At 42.4% G+C, this 27,867-nt stretch overlaps 1 protein-coding gene across 4 annotated transcripts in view; it reads left to right on the forward strand.

The window, feature by feature from the left end:
• fhip1aa (FHF complex subunit HOOK interacting protein 1Aa) overlaps positions 1-27,867 on the forward strand; it is a 194,431-nt gene that overhangs the window by 165,394 nt on the left and 1,170 nt on the right. For all 4 annotated transcript variants that reach the window (XM_060827424.1, XM_060827443.1, XM_060827452.1 and 1 more), the window contains exons 9-12: positions 13,339-13,541; positions 14,618-15,694; positions 17,228-17,406; positions 24,434-24,575. In XM_060827424.1, the coding sequence (XP_060683407.1) occupies positions 13,339-13,541; positions 14,618-15,694; positions 17,228-17,406; positions 24,434-24,575 (1,601 nt within the window). The remainder of the gene's footprint in view (positions 1-13,338; positions 13,542-14,617; positions 15,695-17,227; positions 17,407-24,433; positions 24,576-27,867) is intronic.

The following is a 27,867-nucleotide window of genomic DNA, read 5'->3' on the forward strand; positions in this document are numbered from 1 at the left end:
GTTGGGAGGTCATGTTGCGGCTGTACAGGACATTGGTTCGGCCACTGTTGGAATATTACATGCAATTCTGGTCTCCTTCCTATCGGAAAGATGTTGTGAAACTTGAAAGAGTTCAAAAAAGATTTACAAGGATGTTGCCAGGGTTGGAGGATTTGAGCTATAGGGAGAGGCTGAACAGGCTGGGGCTGTTTTCCCTGGAGCGTCGGAGGCTGAGGGGTGACCTTATAGAGGTTTACAAAATTATGAGGGGCATGGATAGGATAAATAGCCAAAGTCTTTTTCCTGGGGTCAGGGAGTCCAGAACTAGAGGGCATAGGTTTAAGGTGAGAGGGGAAAGATATAAAAGAGGCCTAAGGGGCAAGTTTTTCACGCAGAGGGTGGTACGTGTATGGAATGAGCTGCCAGAGGAAGTGGTGGAGGCTGGTACAATTGCAACATTTAAGAGGCATTTGGATGGGTATATGAATAGGAAGGGTTTGGAGGAATATGGGCCGGATGCTGGCAGGTGGGACTAGATTGGGTTGGGATATATGGACGGGTTGGACAGAAGTGTCTGTTTCCGTGCTGTACATCTCTATGACTCTAAGTCTCTCCTCATCCCGATCCAAAATGGTCAACCTCACATCCTTTGACCATGTCCCCAGGTTCTGGATTCCCTGCTCATCAGGAATATCCTTCCTGCATTTACCCTGTCTAGGCCTGTTCGAATTTTATAGATTTCTGATATTTTAAATGTTTATATAAAATTGCCTCCTGGTCTTCTCTTTCCTGAAGAAAACAGCCCCACATTCTAGAATCTATCCACATACCTGTAATACTGTATCCTTCAAACTATTTCAGCAAATCTTTTCTGCCTTGTCTCCAAATCTTCCTTTGTGTCCTAATCTGCTACTTAGAAATGAGCACATGACTTTAGCTGGGGCTTAACAAGTGTTTATATCGGTTTAGTGAGCTACATAATGACCTAGCGTTTGCAGTCTGTGCTTCTGTTTATATAGCCCAGGATTCCATTTGTTAATTGTTTTGTTAATTGCTTTTGCCAGCTTTAACATTTGCGAACGAATACCCTGCAGTGCAGCATTATTCATTCTGAATCGATCAGTTTTTGCCATTCTTCTGACCAAAGTGAATCACTTTCACACTTCTGCATTGAACTTCATCTCCCATGTGTACACCAGTTTACCATCCTATGACCTTGAGATTGGTAACTACTTCCCTCAATGTTTACTACATTTGCAAATTTTACGTTTGTAAATTGTGCCCTGTAACTCTCAGGTTTAAGGTAATAATGGCTACTTGTGGGAGTATTATTAGATTGAAATCAATCAGTCATTGCTTTATCTATCCACATGAATGAAAGATCCACACTTGAGGTAGTTCAAACACCACTGAGCCAGAGGATGACTGAATCATAGAATAGAATTCTAGAATCCCTACAATGGCAGACAGAGGTCGTTCAGCCCATTGGATCCGCATCAACCCTCAGAAAAGCATTCCACCCTATCCATGTAATCCTTTACCATGGCTCACTCACTTAGCCTGCACAGCCCTGGATATTATGGAGCAATTTAGCATGGCCTGTCCACCTAAGTACACATTTTGGACTGTGGAAGGAAACTGGAGCACCCAGCAGAAACCCACGCAGACATGGGGTGAACGCACACAGTCACCTGAGAGTGGAATTGAATTCTGCTCCCTGAAGCTGAGAGGCAGCAGTGCTAACCACTGGACCTCTTCAGAAACATCAGCTTCTTGTTTCTGACTGGGGCCGAAAGACATCTGCTTAGAAGCTTGTTTTGCTTCCTTACAGCCAGCTATTTGTATAGGCCCTGTTTCTGTTCCTAATACCGTCACTATTGGAAACTGAGGGTACAACTTTCCCCTCTCTGGTGATGACAAGTAGGACTAATAATGGGGTGAATCAAAACTGGAGAAATACTTACCCCGTTCTCAGTAATGAAGTGCTGGACAAGAAAGTCCACCTGCAATTAAGGCTCTAAATGGTCAACTAATGACCACTTAAAGACCTCAACTGACCACCAACTCAATTATCTGCCTTCCAGGCAAGTGAGAAAAATGCCTGGGTGCCCTACTTGCTGGGTTGTGTTGGGGGGAGTGCCTTCCTTTACCGCAGTCTGAGGCTCATTGGGACAGTTGTAGGGAGAGGGGATATACAAGGAGGTTTGCCAATGGAAGGCAGACTCTGTCCTGGCCTCCGAACCCCCCTGCCACCACAACTCCCCTCTCCTCCAGCCACCCCAATGCTCCTCCATGCAAATCTTCACCCTGCAAGACCTGAGGGAAAGAGATGACCCTTCTGACCATTGGATCCTGTCAAGACTTGGCTTCCAAAAACTGTCTGGAACCCAGGAGCTGCCAGCCTGATTGGCCAGCAGTTTCTGCTGATATTGAGACATGTGATTCGTCGAGAAGCCCCTGGTTAGTTCTTAACCTCTGGATTGGAGCTCGGCTTGGTGAGCTTTCTCATCAATGGGAATAGTGAGTCATTTGTCACTGTCCCCACTCTTGGGATCACGTTTCATTCTGCAATGCCTCTGTGTGATTATTGGTCATTCCATACAGTCATGATTGTTGCTATAAACACAGCCAGCATGTTCCACAGGTTCGGTACTACACCCTGAACTACAGTTTTCTTGCTGAACACCATTAGGTTCTAGATCCAGGTTTTTCCACATCTCTGCCTTTGAAACCCAGCTCAATTTCTGGAATCTGTCCATTAAGCAGTGTCTCGTATCAGTCAGTAGAACTTCCAGAAGGTTTGTGGTTCTCACTTTAGGTTTGTGATGTTTTATAATATCTACATAAGAATTGTCTCCAGTGAAGCTCCGTTCTGTTTAACAATCAGTGATCCTCATTCTAGCCTTTCAAAACAACCGTTTCAGACACGGTCAACTCACCAACCCTCCTTGGCTCACTTTCACACCAAAATTGTTGAGGCTTTCCTCATGTTCCTATCTGCATTCTTAATTGATCCTTAACAGTTTGATAGACCTGGTATTTGAGTCACTTTGAGGCATACTTTGACAATTCTTGCTGGGAAAGCAGCTTTGTTTGTTTTGGTCTGTAGAGAGTTGTGGGTTTATTTCTAAGTCAGTCCTATTTGATATAGTGCGAGAGGCATATTCTTGGATTCACTCAGTTTGCCCTCGAGAAAACCCCTCAGTTCAATTTGGGACAATTTCTATATTGACTGGATGATGATCGTTTGTAAATAATTAGAAATTCTAGCTAGTGTTAATACCATATGGTAATAAATAAAACCTGTGTAACTGGTACTGGGCAATGTTTAACACGATGACTAATGAAATATTATCTCCATTGTTACCATTTAACTGGAAAATATGCTGGAGCTCCAACCAAGGCTTGTTCTGTCTGTTTTTCAGCTGGGGTCTTGTATTCCACAGTGTTTGTGAGGCAGTTCTGCTGGGAACCCCTTAATTTTATTAGGTGTACTGGATAAATATGACTCGTGTAATGGATAATTTTGGGCTTTCTTGCAACACAGTGGTAGAGTCCCTACACTTGAACCGAGAGACATGGGTTCAAGTCCCACCTGCTGCAGAGGTGTGTAATTACATCTCCAAATAGGTTGATTTGAAAAAAAATAGACTTATTATGAAGAGCGCTCTTGTGGTTCATGATTCAGCACTTTCGAGAGCACCTGTTCAGATGCAATGCCAACTGGAACAATATCGACAAACAGGCAATTAAGTGCATTTTCAGTGACCATGTTTTCCCCAGAACCAACTAATGTTACACATGTTCCCAGAGTGTGCCATTAGCATTGAACAGAGAGATAATCTCATTTCCTTGTGTCCTTCACCTCTCTGAGTTTGCCCTGTTGTTTGTGAACATGTTATTGATCAGTCAGAATAAGGAACCACTGTCCACTTCGACTCTGTTTCAAGAATCTGTTTTTAAACTTGCAAATATTAATACAGTGTTAATGATTAACATAATATTAAGGACGAGTGACTGCCAGTGCCAGTTAATACATAGCTTTCCTTAAGTACTGCAGGTAATATTGACAGTATACGTTCAAGTGACCTTGGAGTAGAATTTGGTGGATGGAAGCCTTTCCTCCTGATCTCCAGCTGCAACTTAGAGGTTATAAGAAAATAGATAGAGATCTTGTTAAGTTGGTACAAGAGGGAACATTTTCTCTCAAAAATTCTCCGAGGGTAGGGAAAAATATTATTATACTCGTAAGGCATATGGTGCTGCATATGTGACTAAATTCACGTATAATTATTTTAGACTGTTTTTAAAACTATTTTGTTCAGAAGGGTATGTAAAGGGAAGGAAACTAATCTTTGCAGTGCCTTTTTCTTTCAAGCAGAATAACGATTGACAATATCAAGGCTCTGAGAATGCCTGAACAAAGTTGATTCCCCTACTGCTCAAGAATCATCATATCTCTACTGTAAATCTACACATGGATTATGCTCTCACAGCTCTCCGTGACAAGGAGTTCCAAACCCTCCAAGAGAAGAAATTCCTTCTTATTTCAGTCTGAAATGGCACCTCTTTATTCTGAGACTATACCCTCTGATCCTGGACTCTCCCATGAGGGGTAATATACATCATCTCAGCATTGACCCTGTCAAGCCCCATAAGAATCCTATATGTTTCAATGAGATCACCCCTCATTTTCCAAAACGCCAATGAGTAGAGTTCCAACCTGTTAAATCTTTATTTGTAAGATAATCTCTTCATCGAGGGATGATCTTTGTGAACCTTCTCTGAACTGCCTCTGATGATATCTTCCCTTAAATAAGAGTGCTCACAGTACTCACCATATGGTCTCACCAGTTCCTTGTACAATTTCCTGAAGAAGGGCTTATGCCCGAAACGTCAATTCTCCTGTTCCTTGGATGCTGCCTGACCTGCTGCGCTTTTCCAGCAACACATTTTCAGCTCCTTGTACAATTAGTCAAGACTTCCCAATTCTTATACTCTAACCCCTTTGAAGTAAGGGTCAACATTCCATGAGCCTTCCTGATTACCTGCTACACCTCTGAGCCAGCTTTCTGTGTTTTGTACACAAGTACCCCCAGCTCCCTTGTGTTGCAGTTTTCTACAGTTTTTCTTCATTTAAATAATGCTCATAATAATATTCATAAATTCTCCATTCCAAAATGAACTTCACATTTTCCCACATTATATTCCAGTTGCCAACTTTTTGCCCACTTTATTAACTTCTCAATATCTCTCTGCAAACTGTATGTATCCCTTATGTAACCTGCCTTTCCACTTGTTTTTGTGTCATCTGCAAATTTGGCTCCAGAACACTCACTTCCTTCCTCCAAGTCATTAATGTAAGCCGTTGTGGTCCCAGCACTGATCCTTATGGAAGAACTGGTTACAGATCACCAACCCCTGAAGGTGAACCCCTTCTCTTCACTTGCAGTTTCTGCCCATGAACCAATTCTCTATCCATGCCAAATCACTGTTCCACCCCCATTGTTTTTTTATCTTATGACTTACCTTTTTTCTTATGACGTATTCTTTAGTGAGATACCTTGTTGAATGCCTTTTGGAAGTCCAAAGACAACACATTTACTGGTTCCCTTCTTTCCACTCTGGTTGAAACTTCCTCAGAAAGCTGTAATAAATTAGTCAGACACTACTTCCCCTTCATAAAGCCATACTTGATTAGATTATGATTTTCCAATTGATTAATAATTGATTCCAGTACTTTTCCAACAATAGATGCTAGGCTAATCTACCTATAGTTACCTTCTTTTTGCCTCCCCCTTTTTGAATCATGGTGTCACATTGGCAGTTTTTTTATCTTCTAGAACTTCTCCAGAATCCAAAGATTTTTGGAAAGTTACAACCAATGCATCGGTCATCTCTGTAACTACCTCTTTTAGGATCCTCAGATGTAAGTCATTAGGGCCAGGAGACTCATTTACCTTTAGCCCTGTTAGTTTGTCTAATACCACTTCTCCATTGATGATTATGGTATTTAATTCCACCCCCATATTCTTTACTATTAATAGGATGTTGTAGTATCTTCACCATACAGACTGATACAGAATATCTTTTCAACTCCTCTGCCATTTCTTTGTCCCCAAAATCGCCTCCCCAGCTTTTAAACGGCCTGTGTTCACTTTTGACCCCTCTCTTCCTGTTTCTATATTTAAAGAAGCTCTTCTTGTCAGTTTTTATGTTCCTCACTGATTTGCCCTTGTAGTTTATTTTCTTTGTCTTATTTTTTTAGAACCCAATGTTAATTATGAATTTATCCCTGTCTTCAGGGATATCACTGATTTTTGATGTCTCCTGTGCTTTTTCTTTCAATTCAGTACCTCCCTTAACTTACTTGATTAGCCATGGTTGGTGTATCCCTCTTATAGAACCTTTCCTTTTTACTGGGGTTTATATTTTCTCAGAGTTATGAATGATCATCTTAAATGTTTCCACTTCAGCTGGAATTCCTACTCATCCAACTGCCCAGTTCACTTTAGCTAACTCTGTCCTCATTATATTTCCCTTTATTTAAATTAAAGAATTATTTCTGATGCAAATTTCTCACTCTTGAACTGAATATTAAATTCAATCATGTTATGATCACTACATAGAACTAGAATATTACAGCACGGTACAGGCCCTTTGGCCCTCGCTGTTGCATCGACCTGTGAAACCAATCTGAAGCTCATCTAACCTACACTATTCCATTATTATCCATATGTTTATCTAAAGACCATTTAAATGCTCTTAAAGTTGGTGAGTCTGCAGGCAGGGCATTCCATGCCTTTACTACTCTCTGAGTAAAGAACCTACCTCTGACATCTGTCCTATATCTAATACCCCTCAGTTTAAAGCTACGTTCCCCTCATGCGAGCCAACCATCCGAGGAAAAATGCGCTCACTGTCCACCCTGTCTCTATTAAGCCACCTCTTATCCTTCTCTCTAATGAAAACAGCCTCAAACGCCTCAGCCTTTCCTCATAAGACCTTCCCTCCATACCAGGCAACATTTTGGTAAGTCTCCTCTGAATGCTTTCCAGTGCCTCCACGTCCTTCCTAGAACGCGGCAACTAGAACTGTCCGCAACACTCGTGTGGCCGCACCATAGTTTTGTACAGCTACAAAACAACCTCATGGCTCCAAAACTCGGTCCCTCTACCAATAAAAGCTAACACATCGAATGCCTTCTTAACAACCCTATCAATGTGGGTGGCAACTTTCAGGGATCTCTCTGCTCATCCACACTGCCAAGAATCTTACCATTAGCCCAGTACTCTGCATTCCTGTTGCTCTTTCCAAAGTGAATCATCTCACACTTCTCCATATTAAACTCCATTTGCCACCTCTCAGGCCAGCTCTGCAGCTTATCTATGTCCATCTCTAACCTGCAACATCCTTTGGCACTATCCACAGCTCCACCGACTTTAGTGTCGTCCACAAATTTACTAACCCAACCTTCTACACCCTCTTCCAGGTAATTTATAAAAATGACAAACAGCAGCAGGCTCAAAACAGATCCTTGCAATACACCATTAGTAACTGAATTCCAGGATGAACATTTCCCATCAACCATGACCCTCTATCTTCTTACAGCTAGCCAACTTCTGATCCAAACCACTAAATCACCCTTAATCCCATGCCTCAGTATTTTGTGCAATAGCCTATCATGGGGAATCTTATCAAATGCTTCACTGACATCCACATACATCATATCCACCACTTTACCCTCATCTATCTGTTTGGTCACCTTCTCAAAGAACTCAATATGGTTTGTGAGGTACGACCTACCCTTCACAAAACTGTGTTAACTGTCCCCAACCAAATTATTCCTTTTTAGATGATTATAAATCCCATCTCTTATAACCCTTTCCAACACTTTGCCCACAGCTGAAGTAAGGCTCACTGGTCTATAATTACCAGGGTTGTCTCTTCACCCTTCTTGAACAAGGGGACAACATTTGCTATCCTCCAGTCTTTTGGAACTATTGCTGTAGACAATGACGACATGAAGATCAAAGCCAAACGCTTGGCAATCTCCTCCCTGGCGTCCCAGAGAATCCTAGGATAAATCCCATCCAGCCCAGGGGTCTTATCTATTTTCACACTTTCCAAAATTGCTGACTCCTCTTCCTTAGGAACCTCAATCCCATCTAGTATAATAGCCTGTATCTCAGTATTCTCCTTGACAGCATTTCTTCTCCCAGTGTGAATACTGACGAAAAATATTCATTTGGCACTTCTCCTATCTGTTCGGACTCCATGTACAACTTCCCACTATTCTCCTTTACTGGCCGTAATCTTATTCTAGTCATTCTACATACCTACAGAAAGCTTTAGTGTTTTCCTTGACCTTACCTGCCAAAGATCTCTCATGTCCCCTCCTGTATCTTCTTAGCTCTCTCTTTAGGTCCTTCATGGCTAACATGTATCTCTCAAGTGTCCTAACTGAGCCTTCATGTCTCATTCTAACATAAGCCTCCTCCTTCCACTTGACAAGAGATTCAACTTCTTTAGTAAACCACGGCTCCCACGCTCAACCATTTCCTCCCTGCCTGACAGGTATGTACTTATCAAGGTCCCGCAGTAACTCATCCTTGAACAAGCTGCACAGTTCAGTTGTGCCCATCCCCTGCAGTTTCCTTCCCCATCCTAAATCTTGCCTAATAACCTCATAATTGCCTTTTCCCGCAGCTATAATTCTTCCCTGTGGTATTTACCTATCCCTTTCCATCACTAAAGTAAACATAATTGAATTGTGGTCACTATCACCAAAGTGTTCACCTACCTCCAAATCTAACACCTGTCTAGATTCATTACCCAGTACCAAATCCAGTGTGGCTTTGCCCATTGCTGGCCTGTGGCAGGAAACCTTCCTGCACACATTGGACAAAACCTGACCCATCTAAAGTACTCGAACTATAGTATTTCCAGTCAATGTTTGGAAAGTTAAAGTCCCCCATAACAACTACTCTGTCACTCTCACTCCTATCGAGAATCATCTTTGCTATCCTTTCCTCTACTTCCTAGGGTATCTTTTGCTCTCAAGTTGTTTATTAAACTTACCTTATTACCCGTTATGAGATACAATGTAGCCTGTTCCCTGGTTGGCTGCATGACATATTGCTGGAGGAGACTACTCTGAATGTCTTGTTGCTAACCTTTCCAACCTGATTGATCCAATCAACATGACATTTGCAGTCATGCATAATTATTGCTCTATTCTTTTTACATGCTGCTATCATTTATTCATTTATATCCTTTCCACACAAAGTGGCTCCTCTTTGGGGTCTGTACGCTACTCCGACAATGATCTTTCTTCCCTCGCTGGTTATTACCTCCACCCAAATGATATGTACATCGACTGAGCCTTGATCATCTCTTCAAAATGTCCTCATTTCACCTCTTCTTTTACAGTGCTGCCCCATCCCCTTTTTCATCTCTCCCATGTCTCTGAAAGGTCACATATTCCTGAATGTTAGATTCTCAGCTTTGATATCCTTGTACCCATATTTCTGTAATGGCTATGAGATCACATTAATTTACCTCGCTCTGCTTTGTTGATTCTGTTTTGTGCGTTCAAATACAAAGCCCTTAATTTTATTCTATTATCAAATTTCCCTAAAACTTTTCTGGTTCCTTGGTACAATATGACATTCACACATTCTGTCCCTTCCTTTTATGTTCTGATAAGAATCAGCCCCATCACTAACCTGCAATCCTACCGTGACCTTTGATTTTCTAATTTTCCATGCAACTGAACCCGCCTCCCTAAATATTTTAGTTTAATGCCTTATTCAGAGCCCTGGTTATATAATTTGCCAGGACTCTGGCCCAGCATTGTTCAGGTGGAGCTTGTCCCATTGGAACAGCTCCCTGCTTCCCCAGTACTGGTAACAATGTCCCATGAATTCAAGCTCGTTTCTCTCACACCAATCCTTGAGCCGCATGTTTATCTCTTTAATTTTGTCCCTGTGCCACTTCGATCATGGCTGAAGTAGTAATCTGGAGATGGTTACCTTCTTGGTTCTGCTTTCAACGTAGCCCCTAGCTGGTTATATACCCTCAGCAGAATCTCCTTTCTCATTCAATCCATACCGCTGGTTCTTACATGGACCACAACAACTGGATCTTTCCCCTCCCACTCCAAGTTCCTCTGCAGCCCAGAGGAGATATCCTGAAGCTGGGCTCCAGGCAGGGAACACAGCTTTTGGAACTCTTGATCCTGGCCGTGGAGAACAGTGTCCGTTCCCTTGACTATACTATCACCTATTAAATGAATTCTTCTTTTCCCTTTGCATAAATGGCTCCCAGTACCATGCTGCTGTGGTCAGTTTGTTCATTTCCCCTTACAGCCCCCAGCTGTTGCCCACACAGGAGGAATAGCAACTCATTGGCTACTCACCTCCACGGCCCGTAAGAGGGCATCAATAAACTGGTGAGCTGGCTTTAGGGCTGGATCAGTGTTAATAGCCTGTCAAAACCATTCCAGTGCCCTTATTCAGGTGGATGCCTGGCTTTGGGCATGTTGCTCCATTGCATCCCCAATTTCAGGTCTGAAAACAGGCTTTTAAAAACTTTCCATACTTTCACATCTCCCCCGAAGAGGTTTTGGTCTTTAAATTGTTACATTCATTGGCAGCAGTTGTCAAACAAAGTAGTGACTGTAATGTCGTGCATTGGCCATCTTTATTGTGGGCTGATTTAAAATTCCATCATTCCGTCTGGTTGCAGTGCAACATCAGGAATCAACATTAATAGTTTCAGCTAAATTGGATATTCTAAAATTCCTCTTTTGTTATAGCTCGTTACAAAGTTTGAGTTGTGTGTTAATAGCAGAAAACCATGCTTTGGTTTCACATGTTTTCTCATTTTGGTTAAAAGACAGTGTAGTGAAGAGAGTGTTTCTGCAATCCCCTAATACCGTGCAATCCATGTTTAATATTGTTATGTACCATTCCATGTGGCAATAGAAGAAGCATACTTTTTAAACCCATTCACTTTACAAATTCAAAACCAACATCATCCAAAGTAAATGACCTGGTGCCAGAGCCTTTGAAGACACCAAATGTCTCCTTGGGCATCAGCTACCCTGAATGTTTCCAGTGGGAAATCGCAGTCACTGCAAACTGCAACTATTCACACTAGTGAACCATGATGCCAACTGTGTCACTTTGAATTGAATTGAATTTATTGTCACGTGTACCAAGGCACAGTGAAAACCTTTGTCTTGTGAGCAATACAGGTAGGTCACAGAGTTAAGTAATATAGACAGTATATAACAGGTAAGCAGTGGCAACAACAAAAACACAGGTACAGGCGAATGTTAAGAGTTTGTGAGTCCATTCAGTATTCTAACAACAGTTGGGTGGAAACTGTTTTGAAACCGGCTGGTGAGTGTGTTTAGGCTTCTGTACCTTCTCCCCGATGGTGGAGGTTGTAGAAAAACATTGCCAGGGTGGGATGGATCTTTGAGAATGCTGGTGGCCTTTCCTTGACAGTGGGCCTGGTAGATGGATTCTACAGATGGGAGGTTGGCCTTTGTGATTGCCCGGACCGAGTTCACCACTCTCTGTAACCGTCTCCGATCTTGAATGGTACAGTTGCCATACCAGGGAGTGAAAAATGAGGTCTGCAGATGCTGGAGATCACAGCTGAAAATGTGTTGCTGGTTAAAGCACAGCAGGTTAGGCAGCATCCAAGGAACAGGAAATTCGACATTTTGGGAAGGCTTATGCCCGAAATGTCGAATTTCCTGTTCCTTGGATGCTGCCTAACCTGCTGTGCTTTAACCAGCAACACATTTTCATACCAGGTAGTGATACATCCAGACACAATGCTCTCGATGGCGCACCTATAAAAGTTGGCAAGGGTATTTGCCATCATGCCAAATTTCCTCAGCTGCCTGAGGAAGAAGAGACATGGAAAGACTGCAAAGTCAATCCAACCATAGGAGCCAGTAATACACGTTCCTGGCACATCACCTCTCCGATCACCGATCCCAGAAAAATGAATAAACTTATAACAAGCTCTGTACATTTAAGGATTGAGCTTGGACAATCACTTGAAACCAATGCCTACCCTTGAGCAGTTATTCTATTGTTGTCAGATCCTTGCATTTTTAAAAGTTCTCCTCTTTTATAAAAATGACATGAAAGGAGTACCATTTGCTTGTACAAAGAAGCAGTTTTATTCTCTTTAAGTTGTGAACAATTAACCAGTTCTTCAACATTGAGGATATGAAGTCTCTTGTAATTTTTGGTGTCTTTGAACAGTTTAAAGAACCAGCACCGTTGAAACTTTTTCAAAATACAACTACTCTGAAATTGTGCTCGTCCTGAGAAGTTTCAGTTTCTGGATGATGAATGAAACAAACAGGATACAAAATAAAATGACGAGTATAAGAGAACAAAGGTGGAGCTAGAGAAGCTCCCCTTATAGGGTACCAAGGGTCTTTTTACCTTCCTTCTCTTTACACTTAAGAGTCATAGAGATGTACAGCATGGAAACAGACCCTTCGGTCCAATCCGTCCATGCCGACCAGATATCCCAACCCAATTTAGTTCCACCTGCCAGCACCCGGCCCATATCCCTCCAAACCCTCCCTATTCATGTACCCATCCAAATGCCTCTTAAATGTTGCAATTGTACCAGCCTCCACCACTTCCTCTGGCAGCTCATTCCATACACGCACCACCCTCCGTGTGAAAAAGTTGCCCCGTAGGTCTCTTTTATATCTTTTCCCTCTCACCCTAAACCTATGCCCTCTAGTTCTGGACTACCCAACGCCAGGGAAAAGACTTCTTCTATTTACCCTATCCATGCCCCTCATAATTTTGTAAATCTCTATCAGGTCACCCCTCAGCCTCTTGACGCTCCAGTGAAAACAGTCCCAACCTGTTCAGCCTCTCCCTATAGCTCAAAACCTCCAACCCTGGCAACATCCTTTCTGAACCCTTTCAAGTTGATTGAGTGATTGCGCTGGTTCAGGGTGTAACTGAAAAACCTTGCTTCAGATAGAAGTGCTTTGTTGATTGTATATCATCTGCCCATGATCCAGGATGGGAAATCGAAAGCAACCAAGCTAGTTCTATTTGCTGCACTTTTGGGTACAATACACCGGACAGAGAGTGACATTTCATTCTGAGAGTGTTTTGCTCCTTTCAGTACTGAGAGTTTTGAATAAATTCATCTGCAAGTTTATCTCTTCTGGAACTGTTGGCATTGAAGGCAAAATTTGTATAAAAGTGCATTACAGGTGGCTTAAATAGGGCGTAACCACCAGGTTTCACAGCTAATTTATAATCACCCTGACATGACTAATTAGAGAGCTTGCTGTTACAGATATCTAATACCATGCAATCACATGATGCTGAGCCAGCGTGGAGCAGTGAGGGAAAGAGATTGCTACTCAGTGTCTGCTGCCAAGCTGCTTGCTTTAACTCCAGCCTGCTGTAATTCTGGTATTCCGATGACCCAGGGGGAACATGACGGCGATGAGTTCTCAGAGTCTAAAGTCATTGATCTGTCCCATACTGCCACTGCAGGTATGAGATTTGTTTTTGGTGTATTGTTTTATTCAGTCTTCTACAATACAAAATCTGTGGAATAACATTTCATCTATTTCCAGAAATAATAGCGTTCTTTACAGAGATCGCTATCCGTCTTCCAGTACCTAGATGAGGAAAATAACGTAAATGGCCATAGAGAAGTGATAATTAGTAATAGTCATTTCTTCTTTCTCCCAGGAAAAAAATACTGTCCTTCAAGTTCTAGGTGACTGAGATAAGATTGAATTGGTGCATTAATGGAGAGATGCAGTATCTAGTTTAGATTGGCTTGAGCATATATTTGTTTAGTTTCTGAGCCTGACCGTATCCATCATATATGGCTAGCAGAGTGTTCCCAGAATCTCTCTAGTCCACCACTTTCTCCTTATTGTTAGTGATTTAAACTTCCTTTAACCATGTTTCTGTTTATTTTATACTCGGTTCTGCTATTATCTTTGCTCTGCTATTGTAACTTTCTTTTTAAAGTGTCGAAATGTTCCTTTATCACCACCATCTTATCTGCAGAAGATCCATGCCTTATTCTTCTGAAGTAATGGCCATAGTAGTAAAGACAATAATCTTGATTGCAGGTCAATTATAGGGCAGTGGCTCAGGCTTGGAAAGTGTACCACAGAAGGTTTAAGCTAGCCAGCAATTTACAGTGTGTTTCAGGATTCTCTTGTACCTTGAAGAAACACAGCATTGAAAGTTGATAACTTAAAATGCTCAAAGAAAAGCTATTAGGAAGCCATTTGTCTTGGGGCTTGTCTTCATGTCTTCTAATGGTCAGCTTAACAAAAACTTTCAGAGGCATCTGAAGTTTTGAGATAAAGTTGTGTGTCATCCTCTTTGGCATTGGACATATGTATAACATTGAAAACTGTCTAAACTTGTACACTATTCAAGTGGCAGAGGATGCCTGATACCTAGTGCTGTACTGTCCATTTCTCCTCAGAAAGGTGAAGAGAATATTTTGGGGGAAGAACCAAACCTATTGTTTTATGTGTACACTGTGCGCCTTCGATCTCACTAAATGTTCTCCATTGTATTAACTTTTTCCCTCCTTCTTTCAGGTTCTGAAGGAATGGTGTCATGCACACAAATTGTAGGGGATCGGAAGAGACTCTGGAAACCTCTGGATATCAGTTACCTGCAGTACCTGTGGGAGGCTCGGGTCAACATCATTACCTGTACGAGAAACTGCAGAGCATGGTCTGCACCTTACGACGGGGAAACTCCAGATGCTGAAATTGTTGGCCCCGTTTTGCCAGAGGATTCCAGCAAACCCAGCAGCAGGAAGTCAGCTAAAGGCCAGCACAACTCTGTCGTCAGGAGGACTAGGTTGAAGTCCAGTTCCACCAGGGAAAAGATGCAACTTGACTTGGAATGGGATAACAGCTATGACACTGGAATGTCTCCAGGCTCTGAGGAAGACCCCTTGCAGCCATATTTACCTTTTATGCCTAACGAAGAAACCGGAAACCATATACAACCGGTCGATCCTCCCAAACACATTCAGGAGATGAAGAAAAGTGCATTAATGCTCATAAGAGGCTCTTACATCGAGGAGTCAGATTTCCACGATGATGTCATGGTTTATAGATTGTGTGCAGAAAACGATGCTCAGGATATTGTTGAAAACAATTCAAAAAATGTCAGAAGATCAGCGTCTGTGAAAAGCATTGATCCGAAAACACAGACATGCAATGGGCCTGCCAATCGAATACTGCGGGGCATGGCAAAGAGCACAGCTGCAGAGAAGGACACCTCAGTGAGTGACAGATCCGAGCGGGGCATGGAAATGGAGTATTCGGGACAGGGCCCTGCACAAATCGAGAAGAAACAGGAGGACGGTCTGTGTCTACCAAACACTGAAGCCAAGTGCTCCAGCCAGTATACCATGAATCTGGAGGCTGATGATTTTCTTTCACAATATCAGGATCTCCTCGCAAAGCTAAATACTAATCCTGGAGATTCAGCGGCACCGAAGCAGAATTTGTCTGAACCAAGCACTCCCACAGAAGAGGATGACGATTTTGAGAAGTTCATTGAGCCCCCACTTACCGACAGTGTAACATTTCCATTTGGTCCCAAAGTGCACCTGATGTTTTCCAGTAATCCTGCTCGAATACATGGAGCTCCATTCACAGGCATGTTATAAAAGTTATTTCTAGGAATAAGTATAAATATAGGAATTCTTTTGTTTTTTGTGTTATAATAACTGAATTAAAAAAACACACTTAGCTAATCTTTGACAATGGGATAGCAAACCACATTTCCAAATGTGTCTGAAGCACAGGCAGTATTGTAACCACTGTGGATTGTACAGAGATATTGATAGATTATTTGAATGAACAAAACTGGTAAATGGATTCCAATGTAGGCAAATATAAAGTCATCTAATTTTGACTTAAGAAAATGGAACAGGTCTGTTCTAAATGGTGATGAAGTAAAAACCATGCAAGCCAGAAGGTACTAGGCTCTGAGTATTGTTGGACTTTGACTTAATCTACCAACTTACTTTCTTCTATGTGTGAGCCCAGTCCTGCGTGTTCTTTAAATGAAGCAATAGAAGATTTTCGGTCTCACACTCTTAGTTTTATTCTAGCAGTAAGTGGATAAAGTATACAGAGCTCTGGGTCTCAATCTTTCTGTCCCTGACACACTGCAAAATGTGTCAGTTCACTTAGAAAGACGTATTCCTGCCCCTGACCCCCAGTCTTTTATACAATAAAAAAAGTCATGCAATCACTGAGGTGGGATTGTCTTCTGATTGGCTGTTGATCTGACTCCATTCTCCGCCGCCTCACGTTCCTGGATGTCCGACCCCACGTGACCTTCTTTCGTCTGAGAAATGGAGCACCACATGACCTTCTTTGGCCCGCGCAACGGAGCATCACGTGACCTCCTCGCACTCTTCCGGGGCGCGAAATGGAAGACCACGTGACCTCCTTGCCCGCACAATGGAGCATCACGTGACCTCCTCGCACTCTTCCTGGGTGCGAAACGGAGCATCACGTGATCCCCTTCTGCGGGCACAACGGAGCATCACGTGACCTCCGAACGCCGGGCACATGCACACTCGCAGCCAGCAATCCACTCCACAAGTAAGCCATATATTTACAGTACCTAGAACATTAAATGTCATGCACATGTACAGAAAATACACAAAAATACAACTGGATAGGGAATATATATCAACGTGGCTAAAATGTAAAATGTAGAAATCGTACATCAGTTAGCTTTTCCCCTTCCTGAAGCTGGCATTGTTGAAACCAATTGTAGACCCTGGTTGAGATCAATTAATTCAGCACAGTTCGGAGCTACTGTAAGCATGGAGATTGCATTACTTACAAAACATTATTTTTAAAATCACTCCTCCTTATTGATTTAGATGCAGACAATTCATTGCCTCCTCTAAGCTTGTCTTTTCCTCCCTCGTGCGTGTTGATTTCTGCTAAGGATCTGTTCCAAGGGCAGAGGACACCTCTGGTGCCATGCTCAACTATCCCATTTTTAAAAACCTTAAAGGTGATAGTAAATGGGATGATGTTACCGAGGGAGGTAAAAACAGTACAATCAGACAATGTGGGAAATGTAATTGGTGTCACTGATGGTCAAGACAGCAACTTCACCTTTTGCTGCAAGTCCTCTCCTGACTCACTTGTCCTTTCTGTTTACAGGACCATTCATCAGCGTTTTATTGTCAAAGCTGGAGAACATGCTTGAAAATGAATTGCACGTGAACTTGTTGCTTACTGGGATTGTTGCTCGACTGGCATGCTACCCGCAACCCCTCCTCCGTTCATTCTTGCTCAATACGAACATGGTCTTCCAGCCCAGTGTTCGTTCCCTCTATCAGGTACAATGAGATTGACCACACTCCAACAAGTCCCAGCACTTCACAGCTTTAAATAGCAGACTTTAAAAATGAGCAAATTGTAAGTTGACCTTATCTTGTATAGCAAACGTAGTTTTAACTGGCACCTTATGAACCAGCACTAATGATAAACCAGCAAACATTATGAACCTGGAATACCAGATGTTTGCTGTATTATTGCAATCTCTCTGATGTCCACGCAGTCAGTTGAGGGGTGAGTGAGAAGGCTCTCTGTCAATAAGTTTTATTTAAGACAAAGTGGCATTATATTTAAGTAATTTATGCTGTAAATAAAATATAAGTATAAAGTGTAGTGTAAAGTGATGTGTATATCCCTTACTTTATGTTTCGAATACTTAGTGTGTATTTTAATATTGATCTGCTGGCACACTCCTGGTCCCGTAGGTGCTGGTTAATAAAAGGTTTGCTGTACTTAAAATATATTCTGTTTACTAGTTCCATTTGATAGATGGAGCCTGTCGTTTACAGGAGCTTTTATATGATTCAGGCTACATTCCTGGCTTTTTTCTGCTGGTGTTTTAATGAATTCTTTTAATGTTTTGATTATTTTAATTCTGAAAATTCATTTCATTTTTGTTTAAATCAGCGATTTTTGATTATTGCTGACTAGTTTTTCTTTGAGCTGCTCTTTTTCTAGACCAATGGTGATGGGGTTTCCTACCTAAGCCCATTTAAATTTACATGGTCCATGGCCAACCCTGGACATGTGACTGCCTTCTGTGCGAGGTCATCAGCAGGGACAAAGGGAAAATACAAGTTTCAGGTTTTCCAGACCTTTAGCTGTGCATCGACTCTCTGAAACATAGGAATAGGGGCCTGGTTGTCCACTATTCAGTGATCCTTGGGCCTACTTTTGTGAGCCATCTCAGATTCTCAGTGGCTTCTGGGCGCTTAGGGGCAATGATACAGATAACCAGAACATGCACTAAAACAAAACAAAGAACCGTGGATGGTGGAGATCTGGAACATTCAAAAATAGGTATTGCTGAAGAAGCTCAGTGGGTCTGGCAGCATCTGTGGACAGAAAGCAGAGTTAATGTTTCGGGTCCAATGACCCCTGGAAGGGTCCTCATCCTAACCTAAGAATCCTGACCCTCCTTAGGTTAGGATGAGGACCCTTCCAGGAGTCACTGGACTTGAAACATTAATCTGCTTACTGTCCACAGATGCTGCCAGATCCACTGAGTCTCTCCAGCAATATCTGCATTTATCTGTTTTGAGAACATTTGCTGTTGCCTTATTTAAATAGATCTCACAGACCTGTGACTAGTGCAAGTGCAGACTAAGATTTGCATGTCTCAGAAATGCCCAGGGTCGTATAAAAGTGTGTGAAATCCAGAAATTGACAGTCTCTGACTTTTCCCTGAAGCATCCTCTGTGCTTACTGCACGGTTTAGGAAAATCAACATGTTGCAATTTGAGAATGTAGATTTTTCTTTTTGGAAAAGATTTAAGAATGTGTTATATCTTAATATTATGGTTTAAGACAAAGCAAGAACACATAGATACAAAATCCCATTGAGCTAGAGGAGGATCGGATGCACTGTAATGAGCTAATTATCCTTTCTGGTTCCCCCAATAACGTTAGCATTAACAAACACTTCATTATCTTGTCTCTGGTCAATTAAACCTCAGCCATGTTATGGTGAGATGATTCTATTCAGGTGACTCCCCAGTATGGAATATCTGCTGACAATGTGCTGTGGTTTTACAAGTATTTGAGTTAGAAGCAGGAGTAGGCCATTCAGCCCCTCGAGTTTGTATGCCACTCAGTAGTGTAATGAAGACCTTATACCCAAAACGCCGATTCTCCAGCTCCTCGGATGTTGCCTGACCTGTTGTGTTTTTCCAGCAACACACCCTTGACTCTGATCTCCAGCATCTGTAGTCTCACTTTCTCCTCAGGAGGTCCTGGTGCAGAAAGTCAAGGACAGCCTCTTATACCAGTCCAGGGCCAGACAGCCACACGGAGTGGTCAGAGTCAGGATACTCTCTGAAGATGGGTTGAGGTGATAAATGTTGAGCAGCCCTACACCTTTTAATTTTTCTTTCCTGTCAGGCACTTTCTTCCTCCTGGAATGAGACGTGGGGCGATATTAAGGGAGATGAAAGTGATTGGCACGGCTGGTACTGTTGGTGTGAGTGGGGAGGTTTCTGCAAAAGACCAAGTTGGCAGGGCAGAGGGACGGTAGGTCTGTAGTATCTGATTGGGGATGTATGAGAGCGACTGAGGGAAGATGTTGCAGGCACGAGTGAGACTGGTACAGCTTGAGCCTCGGTGCGAGGTGGGTACAGTAGAGTAGAGAGGGTGAGTGTGAGGTAGCGGAGAGAAGCTGGTGCAGAGAAGGGCATTGACCTCCATACATTAATGCACATTCCTCAAGATGGCTGAAACTGGTCTAACCTGGGTGCCAGCCTCTGACCAGACTGACATGCTCTGGTGTCGTGCACCCTGCTCCCCACTGTTAGTGCTGAGGGAAGAGGACATCCTGGGTCTACGCCACCCTGTCCAGCAGGAACTCCAGGTCCCTGCCCACAAAGTGGGGCACCCGTTTCCCCAGATCTGCCACTTCCAGTTAAAATACCACAAGCCACGCAAGGCAGCTCTGGACTGACGGTGCTTTTCCAAGTGCACGCGGGCTTATAAAGATGCCGGTGATGCCAGGTTTGCCAGTGAATTACAGAATATTCTGGCCTTGGTGTCGTTCCCAGGCAATGTGTGGTGAGATGGGTCTGGAATCTGCTGAGAGAGGTACTATAGATGCCCACTAAGTAATTAAAGGGGCAAGTTTGTTGAGGTACTGTGAGAGATCTCGCTGGACCTCTTACTGTGGTGAAAATCCCTCCAAAACATCCGCACAACTGACATTGAGCTTAAAAAAACATCAGATTCAGCCCGGAGACCTTTGCCTGGAAACAAAGTAACAAAAGGTCGGTTTGGGCTCAATAGAAAAGTAATGGAGCCACCCCAACACTGATACATTAAAGAGAAAGGGCAGGGCATGAGATTTATTATTTTCTGATATTTGAGAAGAAGTTTGTAAGAGAATTTGTAAGAGAAAGCATTTTAATGTTATGCATCAGGCCTTGTCTGAAAAGTGTTTTGCAGTCTGCAATAAAAACACTGAGAAAATGGATTTGAAGATCCCTTGTAAAGGAGGTGCCATCCAGTTCAAATCACACTGGTGAAGACTCCTTGCTGCTCTCTCAGGCTGGGTGGGGCTCACTCCAGGATGTAAGATTTTTGAAGCACCTCCAGAAGGAAGTAGCTCGGCTGCATTCAAGGGAATGTCTGTGTAACCAGAAACACTCGACCCATTTTAGGAATCCACAATCTGCATTGGATGTTCAACTGAGCAGCATTTCCAGCAGAGATGGGCAGTCATTTGGGAAAGGAGCGCTGCCTGAATTCTCCCAGTGTTCCGTTGAAATGACAAGGTCAATTATGGTTGACCCCCCCCCAGATCAGCTATTTTAAGCATTAGTGTTAATTAGATTAGATTAGATTAGATTAGACTTACAGTGTGGAAACAGGCCCTTCGGCCCAACAAGTCCACACCGACCCGCCGAAGCACAACCTACCCATACCCTTACATTTACCCCTTACCTAACACTACGGGCAATTTAGCATGGCCAATTCACCTGACCCGCACATCTTTGTGACTGTGGGAGGAAACCGGAGCACCCGGAGGAAACCCACGCAGACACGGGGAGAACGTGCAAACTCCACACAGTCAGTCGCCTGAGTCGGGAATTGAACCCGGGTCTCTGGTGCTGTGAGGCAGCAGTGCTAACCACTGTGCCACCGTGCCACCCCTCTTCCTGTTCAAAGTGTCCCAGGCGATTAAAATGTCCCTTGAGCCATTGCAGAAGACATCTTGGTTGTAAAATTGAGCACAAGGTTCATGATTAACCCGTGTGTTATTCTAATGCAGGCAGCTTTCAGATTTTCATACTGATGCCTAGTTGTTTGTAGTGTGCATCCAGTGGCTGTATTGCTAATGCAGGAAGAGCAAAGTGGAAAAACTCTCAACTCTCGGACCTACCTGTCTGAGCCTATTGTGTATCCCAGAGCACGGTGCCACTGCTTTGATCCCAAAGTACCCTGCTCTGAGCCAGCCAGCTCTGCTCTGCACGCAGTGTCACCACGTTCTGAACTTTCTGCTGCCCCACTTTGTGCCCAGTGACATCCTGCTCTTTCATGTTGTGGTGTCCAGCTTTGCAACCAACCAGCACTCAACCTTGAGCCTAACTGGCACTAACTCTGCCAGCGATGCCCCTTTCATCCATGAAAATGCAAATTGCTGGAGAAACTTAGCATGTCTGGTAGAAAAGAGTTAACAATTGGGGTCCAGTGGCCCTTTTTCAGAATTAATTGTAGCTAGGAAAAGGTTGGTATATATGTTGGGGAAGTAAACAGTAGGTGGAATTGAGCCAGAGACAGAACCAATTGAGCAGGCAATAGACTAGATTGATTGAAGTGTAGGTAATTTGCTGCTTCACCTGGAAGGTGTGTCTGGGACCTTGGATAGTGAGAAGGGAGGAATTAAATGAGCAGATATTATACCTTCTGTAATTGCATGGGATGGTGCAGTGGGGTGTGGGGACATGTTGAGAGTGAAGAAGGAATAGACCAGGATGAACTGGAGGGAACAGTCCCTGTGGAAGGCTGATGAGGGAGGGAAAGGGAATATGAGTGTGATAGTGGCATCCCTCTGGAGGTGGTGGAAATGGCAGCTAACAATCCTATGGATGTGGATGCTGGTGCGATGTGAGGTGAGGACAAGGGAGACCCTATTGCTGTGTGGGAGGGAAGAGAATGGGATGACGGCTGAAATGTGGGAGATGAGTCAGATATGGTTGAGGGCCCTGATAACTACATTGATGGGGAATCCTCAATTGAGGAAGGTGAACATTTCAGAAGTCTCCTCGTCAAACTTGGCATCATCAGAACAGATGCGATGGTGGGGGGGGGGGGGGGAAGAAACTGAGAGAAGGGAATGTCTTTTAAGGAATCAGGGAATGAGGCCATTCCTGTTCTGTGCCAGACCAGAGGTGACCAATCAGAAACAGAACTATGACTACAAGAGTAAATGAGGGGCTGGGAATTTGACAGCAAACAACTTGCCTGACTCTCTGGAGCTGCCTCCTGTACTGATCCATCTGGTGCCTTTTTGTAGTAATTTCTTCTCATATATTAAGTCAGTGATATTTGCATTGACTTGGCCTCAGTCATTGGCTGGATGATGAATGTGTATCCAAAGGCTTTATTTTTCTTTCATAGGATGTGAACTTTGCTGGCATTTTGTGCTCATATTTAATCGCCCCTTTAGGAAGTGAGCCACTGCATGAAACACTGTGGTCCACTTGGTGGACTGGCCACTTGGTCATTTGAACATGCGCATTTCTAGATCAGAAACACCAGCAAGTGAGATCTCATCTTGAATGATTATCGGTGACAACTAGACCCTGGAGATCAACAGTTTGGAAGGGCATTGTATGAATTGAGTCAGACGGAAAGCTGAGCTGACTGAGAAAATGGCCCAGAGTAAACCGAGGCCAGCACCTTCTCAAACATTGTTCCATTGGCTGGAAAAGAAGAAGCAGCTGCTTTGAGCACAATGTTGCTGAGCTGCACCAAGCAAAGCTTAACGTTGAACTGACCACCAAGGCACGAACTATTTCATAAAGCTGTGTCAAAGACTTTGGGTACACACTTTAGCAGCTACAAACAATTCTGAAACAGCAGCCACTTGCACAATCTCAGCAGGTGCTAATATAAATCAGCCAGCAACACATTTGAAGATACTTGACAATTCTTTTACATGGTGCTGGTGAGGTGTCCTCACTGCTGCTGAACATGTGTGTGTTTGAGGGATGTTGTAAGCTAGAGAACTGAGCTCCAGTGCAGCAGACCTAGTGATAAATCAGTGTTACAGAAGTATGTGGGCGTTTTGAAGGGAAACCAGTCTCCACCTTAGCACAAAAAAGGTTATTTTGTTGTATTTATTATTCAGTCTTTATTAATGTTCTATTGTGCACTGTGAACACAGTAACATTAAAAAAAAATTATCAGTGCTGGAGTTGCGTAGATTTGCAAAGTATGAGCCATGTTTGTGTAAATGTTGTTGTTTCATAACACAACAAAAACATATTTAATGTGCTTGGTGTGACCTTAACAGCTATTAAAATATGAGTAAAATATGAGGAAATTGTTTTCTATCTTAATACCTCATAAACGTAGAACTCAACTTTCAAAAGTTTTAGTTGAAAAAGAGAAATGCAGATACCAAAACAGTAATCGATATTATAACATCTTTGTCTGAATCTGTAGTCATTGATTATTTAGATATAGAATAGCCATCATTCTCCTTTAGCAGGCTTCCAATCTTCGTGTGCAGCTCCACATGTATATCGTCCTTTAATGCCAGCTGCTAATTGTTGGCATGGTCTGCCCATCGAAGTTCAAACTCCTCTACACACACTTTCATAGCCCAGATCACTAGCTGGCTGACTCCAGAGGGAATAATGATTTTTCATCTTCCAAGCTGAAGACTCTGAGGGCATGTGGAGTTTCAACCTTGCTGTCCCTGCTGAGCTCAGCTAACAGGGCAAGATTAATCAGCCTTGTGAATACTGTGATCTGTATGGAACTGTGCCACAGTGATTTGTACTATTTGCTTCTTTTCTTTGGAAAATAAATAGCATTAAACTGGAAAAAATGAGGACTGCAGTTGCTGGAGGTCAGAGTTGAAAAATGTGGCGCTGAAAAAGCACAGCAGGTCAGGCTGCATCCGAGGAGCAGGCGAATTGGCTTATTTTACTGATGTTTTGAAATCATACTAATTCTGAATTGGATATGAGTTTGGAAACAATTTCTATGATGCTAATAAAATAGATTGAAAAAAGGGTTGCTCAGGCCAAGTAATTTCATTGTTTACATTAAATATTAGCGGCAGTATGATAATTATTGTTTGTGTTTACACAGGTGCTGGCATCTGTAAAAAATGCAATTGAACAGTTTGCTTCTCCAAGAGAAGACTTTTCTTCATACCTGACTGAAACACGCAAATATTTGCTCTCTCGGGTAGAGACCTCCACTTTGCACAAAGGGGTCTTGACAGGCGAAGGTATTTTAACATTATTTTAAAACATTCATCCAATTTTTGTGCAATCTAACAGCCATAAGATGCCACCATTTGCTCCATTGTGTCAGAAAGAGTTATATTTCCCTGTACACCTGTAAATTGTACTTTTAAGCCTGTCCCAAACAATAATGTGCCTGAGGCATCAAGATTCATAAAATGCTGCTTTGCAGTCCCCTGAGTGAGATCAAATAGATCAAAAAATCAAGGCCAAATCAAGAAATCAAATATAGAAATCCCCATCCCCAACAAAAAAAATGCTTGACTAAAATGAGTCCAGGAAACCTTATTTTACGTGAGCTAATACTTATTGTGCTTCACTGTTTCCAGAGTTTCACAAAAGTTATAGAGTTTTAAAAATACACCAAATTCCCTAATTTACTTGGCCTTCAGACCCAGGTTGACTGAAAGCATGGACTAAGTTTCATTATGAACCATTGGCATTTGTTATGATTCAGATCTGGAAGCAGTCCCTACCCAAATGCAGCATCACACAAATATCAGATAATGACCATGTCCAGCAATTGTCACTTGAACTTCAATGGCATTAACTATGCTGAATCCTCCACTATCAACATCTTGGTGGTTGCCAATGACCAGAAACTGATCGGCACCAACCATATAAATACAGTAGCACCAAGGACTAATCAGAGGCTGACAATTTGGTGGCAAATAACGAATGACCTAATTCTTTGGAGCCTGTTCATTATTTACAAGGCACAAGAAAGGAGTGTAATGGAATACTTCTTTCTTGTTTGAATGAGTGCAGCTCTAACAATACTCGAGCAGCTTGACACGTCCAGGATAAAACACCACATCTTGATTGGCACCGCACCTAGCGCCTTTTACTTACTCCCTCCACCACAGATGCATAGGGAGAGCAGTTGACAGGGACACCCATTTACAAGATCATAGAATTTCTACAGTGTGGAAGCAGGCCATTCAGCCCACCCTGTTAACAATGACCCTTAGAACATCCCACCCAGACCCACCTTCCTTCCCTATCCCTGTCACCCTGCATTTCTCATGACCAATTCACCTGGCCTGCACGTTAGTGGATTCTATGGACAATTTCCCATTGCCAATCCACTGAACCTGCACATCTTTGGACTATGGGAGAAAACCCACACAGACACTTGGAGAACGTGCAAACTCCACAAGAATTGGAATTGAATCTGGTTCCTTGATGTTCAGGCAGCTGTGCTAAGCACAGAACCACTGTGCCACCAGATACAGTGCAACAACTTAGCAAGGCTCATTAGGACAATATAAAATAGCCACCAGTATGTATGACAAAATGTTTGTATCAAATCTTTATAAAATGATTAATACACCACAGTATGGGATTGCTTTCCTTAGTCACACTTACGTAAATCAGGAACCTTCCTGTAATATTGCCTACTTCAATGTTAGTGGATCAAAATCTTAGACTCCTTCCCCAAAAGTGCTGCATGCCTACATGACATGGACTTCAGTGATTCAAGAAAGCAGTTCACTACCTTGTCATAGGCTCTCTTGGGATGGGTGATAATGCTGACATAGCTACTAACACACATCCCATGAACAAACAAAATAATTAACTAGCCAGCCCCATAGCTTGGCCACCTGTGTGCCTGTTAATTCCTGCACTCCAAACTACCCTTGACACCACCCAACCCAACCCAGCACAGCTTCAGTGCTGAGAATGCTGGCTTTGAGAGATCACCCCTGTACTGTATGATCATTGACTACTCTGTTACCTCCTCAAAAAACACAAGATTTTTCATGCAAGGTTTATTCAGTTTGAAATCCATGCTATTCTTTATTATATATTTTGTTTCTAGATACTCTTCTTTCCTTTTATGAATTCTATTATTTTTCTGACAATTGATGCTAAAATGATTTTCTGTAATTCCCTGGGTATATCCAGATTCCTTAAGTGTTTGAATTATATAAACTATCTTTCAGTTGTATCTACACACATTTTTCTAACATGATTAAATATGTATAGTAATGCCTGTTATCTCTTCCCTAAGACCCTTTTAAAAATCTACTGTGCAATCCATTTGGACTGGAGTTCTGATTAATTCATTCAACACAACCCTTCTTTTATTTTAAATGCACTTGCCTCATTATTCATTTCATCTTTCTGTGTATGTGTCCCTGTTCCATTTCCCTGGTTTTAAAAAAAACAGCAAAATCATCTAATGGTGTTGAGTATGATCTCTGATTCCTACATCACTTTTTGTAGTGGTTAGATTGACTTCAGGGGAATGGATAATTTGGCAGCTTGACACTAATGACAATTTTCCATTAACTCATCCATTCTCTCCACAAATACTGATTGACTTGGAGTTTCCAACAATTTGACTGAAGTGAATCCTGGCCATATTGTGAAGTGGGCTGCTTCTTTATTTTTTTTTAACCAGGAAAAGTAGGAAAACACCCGAGTGGCCTGTGACAAGCAGTGCCCTTCACATCAAAGGGCAATGCTATTCCCTGTTTATTTTTTTTTTGCCCTATCACACCAATGTATTTTTTATCCCCAGCACCCATGGTGTGTGTGTGCAGCTGTGAGACACAGTGAGAGACAAGGTGTACAAATCTTTATTCAATTTCCACCACCAGAAAAAGTAGGAAAACACCCAAGTGGCCTGTGACAAGCAGTGCCCTTCACATCAAAGGGCAATGCTGTGTGAACAAAGTGAAGGGGAGGGCGGGCTGCTTCTTTATTCCTTGTTCAGTGAATAAGTAAACAATTGATGATATCAAACCTTAACATGCCAATTAAGTCCACCATCAGGTTCACTGAAGAAAGTAATTAGCCAGCACAAGGAGGTTGAGAGAGGACAGTACTGGTTCAGTAATGTCTATCCAATGTTCAAATAGCTTTTGGACACCTACAATTCAGACTTGCTCTTTAAATATGAGATATTGATGCTTATGAAACTCTATTCTTTCAGAGCTTTTAGCTGAGATGGGAACATGAAGGTAGACAAAAAACTTAACTCCACATCAAAAAATGGTTCAAGATCTCTGCAATGGACAGCAAAAAAGAACTGAATTATGAATTCAGAAAAGTGCCTTGTGCACATGTTAGATCAGGTCGCTCATTTAGTTTAAAATTTTAAAAGGTCTTTTTAGTCTCCATATACTGCCTTTCTGTGAGGACTGAGCAAATAAGGATTTAGAAGAAAACTTCATGGAATAAACCATGTGCTGACTGAGTAAAAGCATAAATTGTATTACAGGAAAAATACATACATGATTAGTAATTCTTTTTCTTTCCTGGAAATTA

This window comes from Hemiscyllium ocellatum, chromosome 1 (genome assembly GCF_020745735.1).
Source record: "Hemiscyllium ocellatum isolate sHemOce1 chromosome 1, sHemOce1.pat.X.cur, whole genome shotgun sequence".
In the NCBI taxonomy this organism is placed as follows: Eukaryota; Metazoa; Chordata; class Chondrichthyes; order Orectolobiformes; family Hemiscylliidae; genus Hemiscyllium; species Hemiscyllium ocellatum.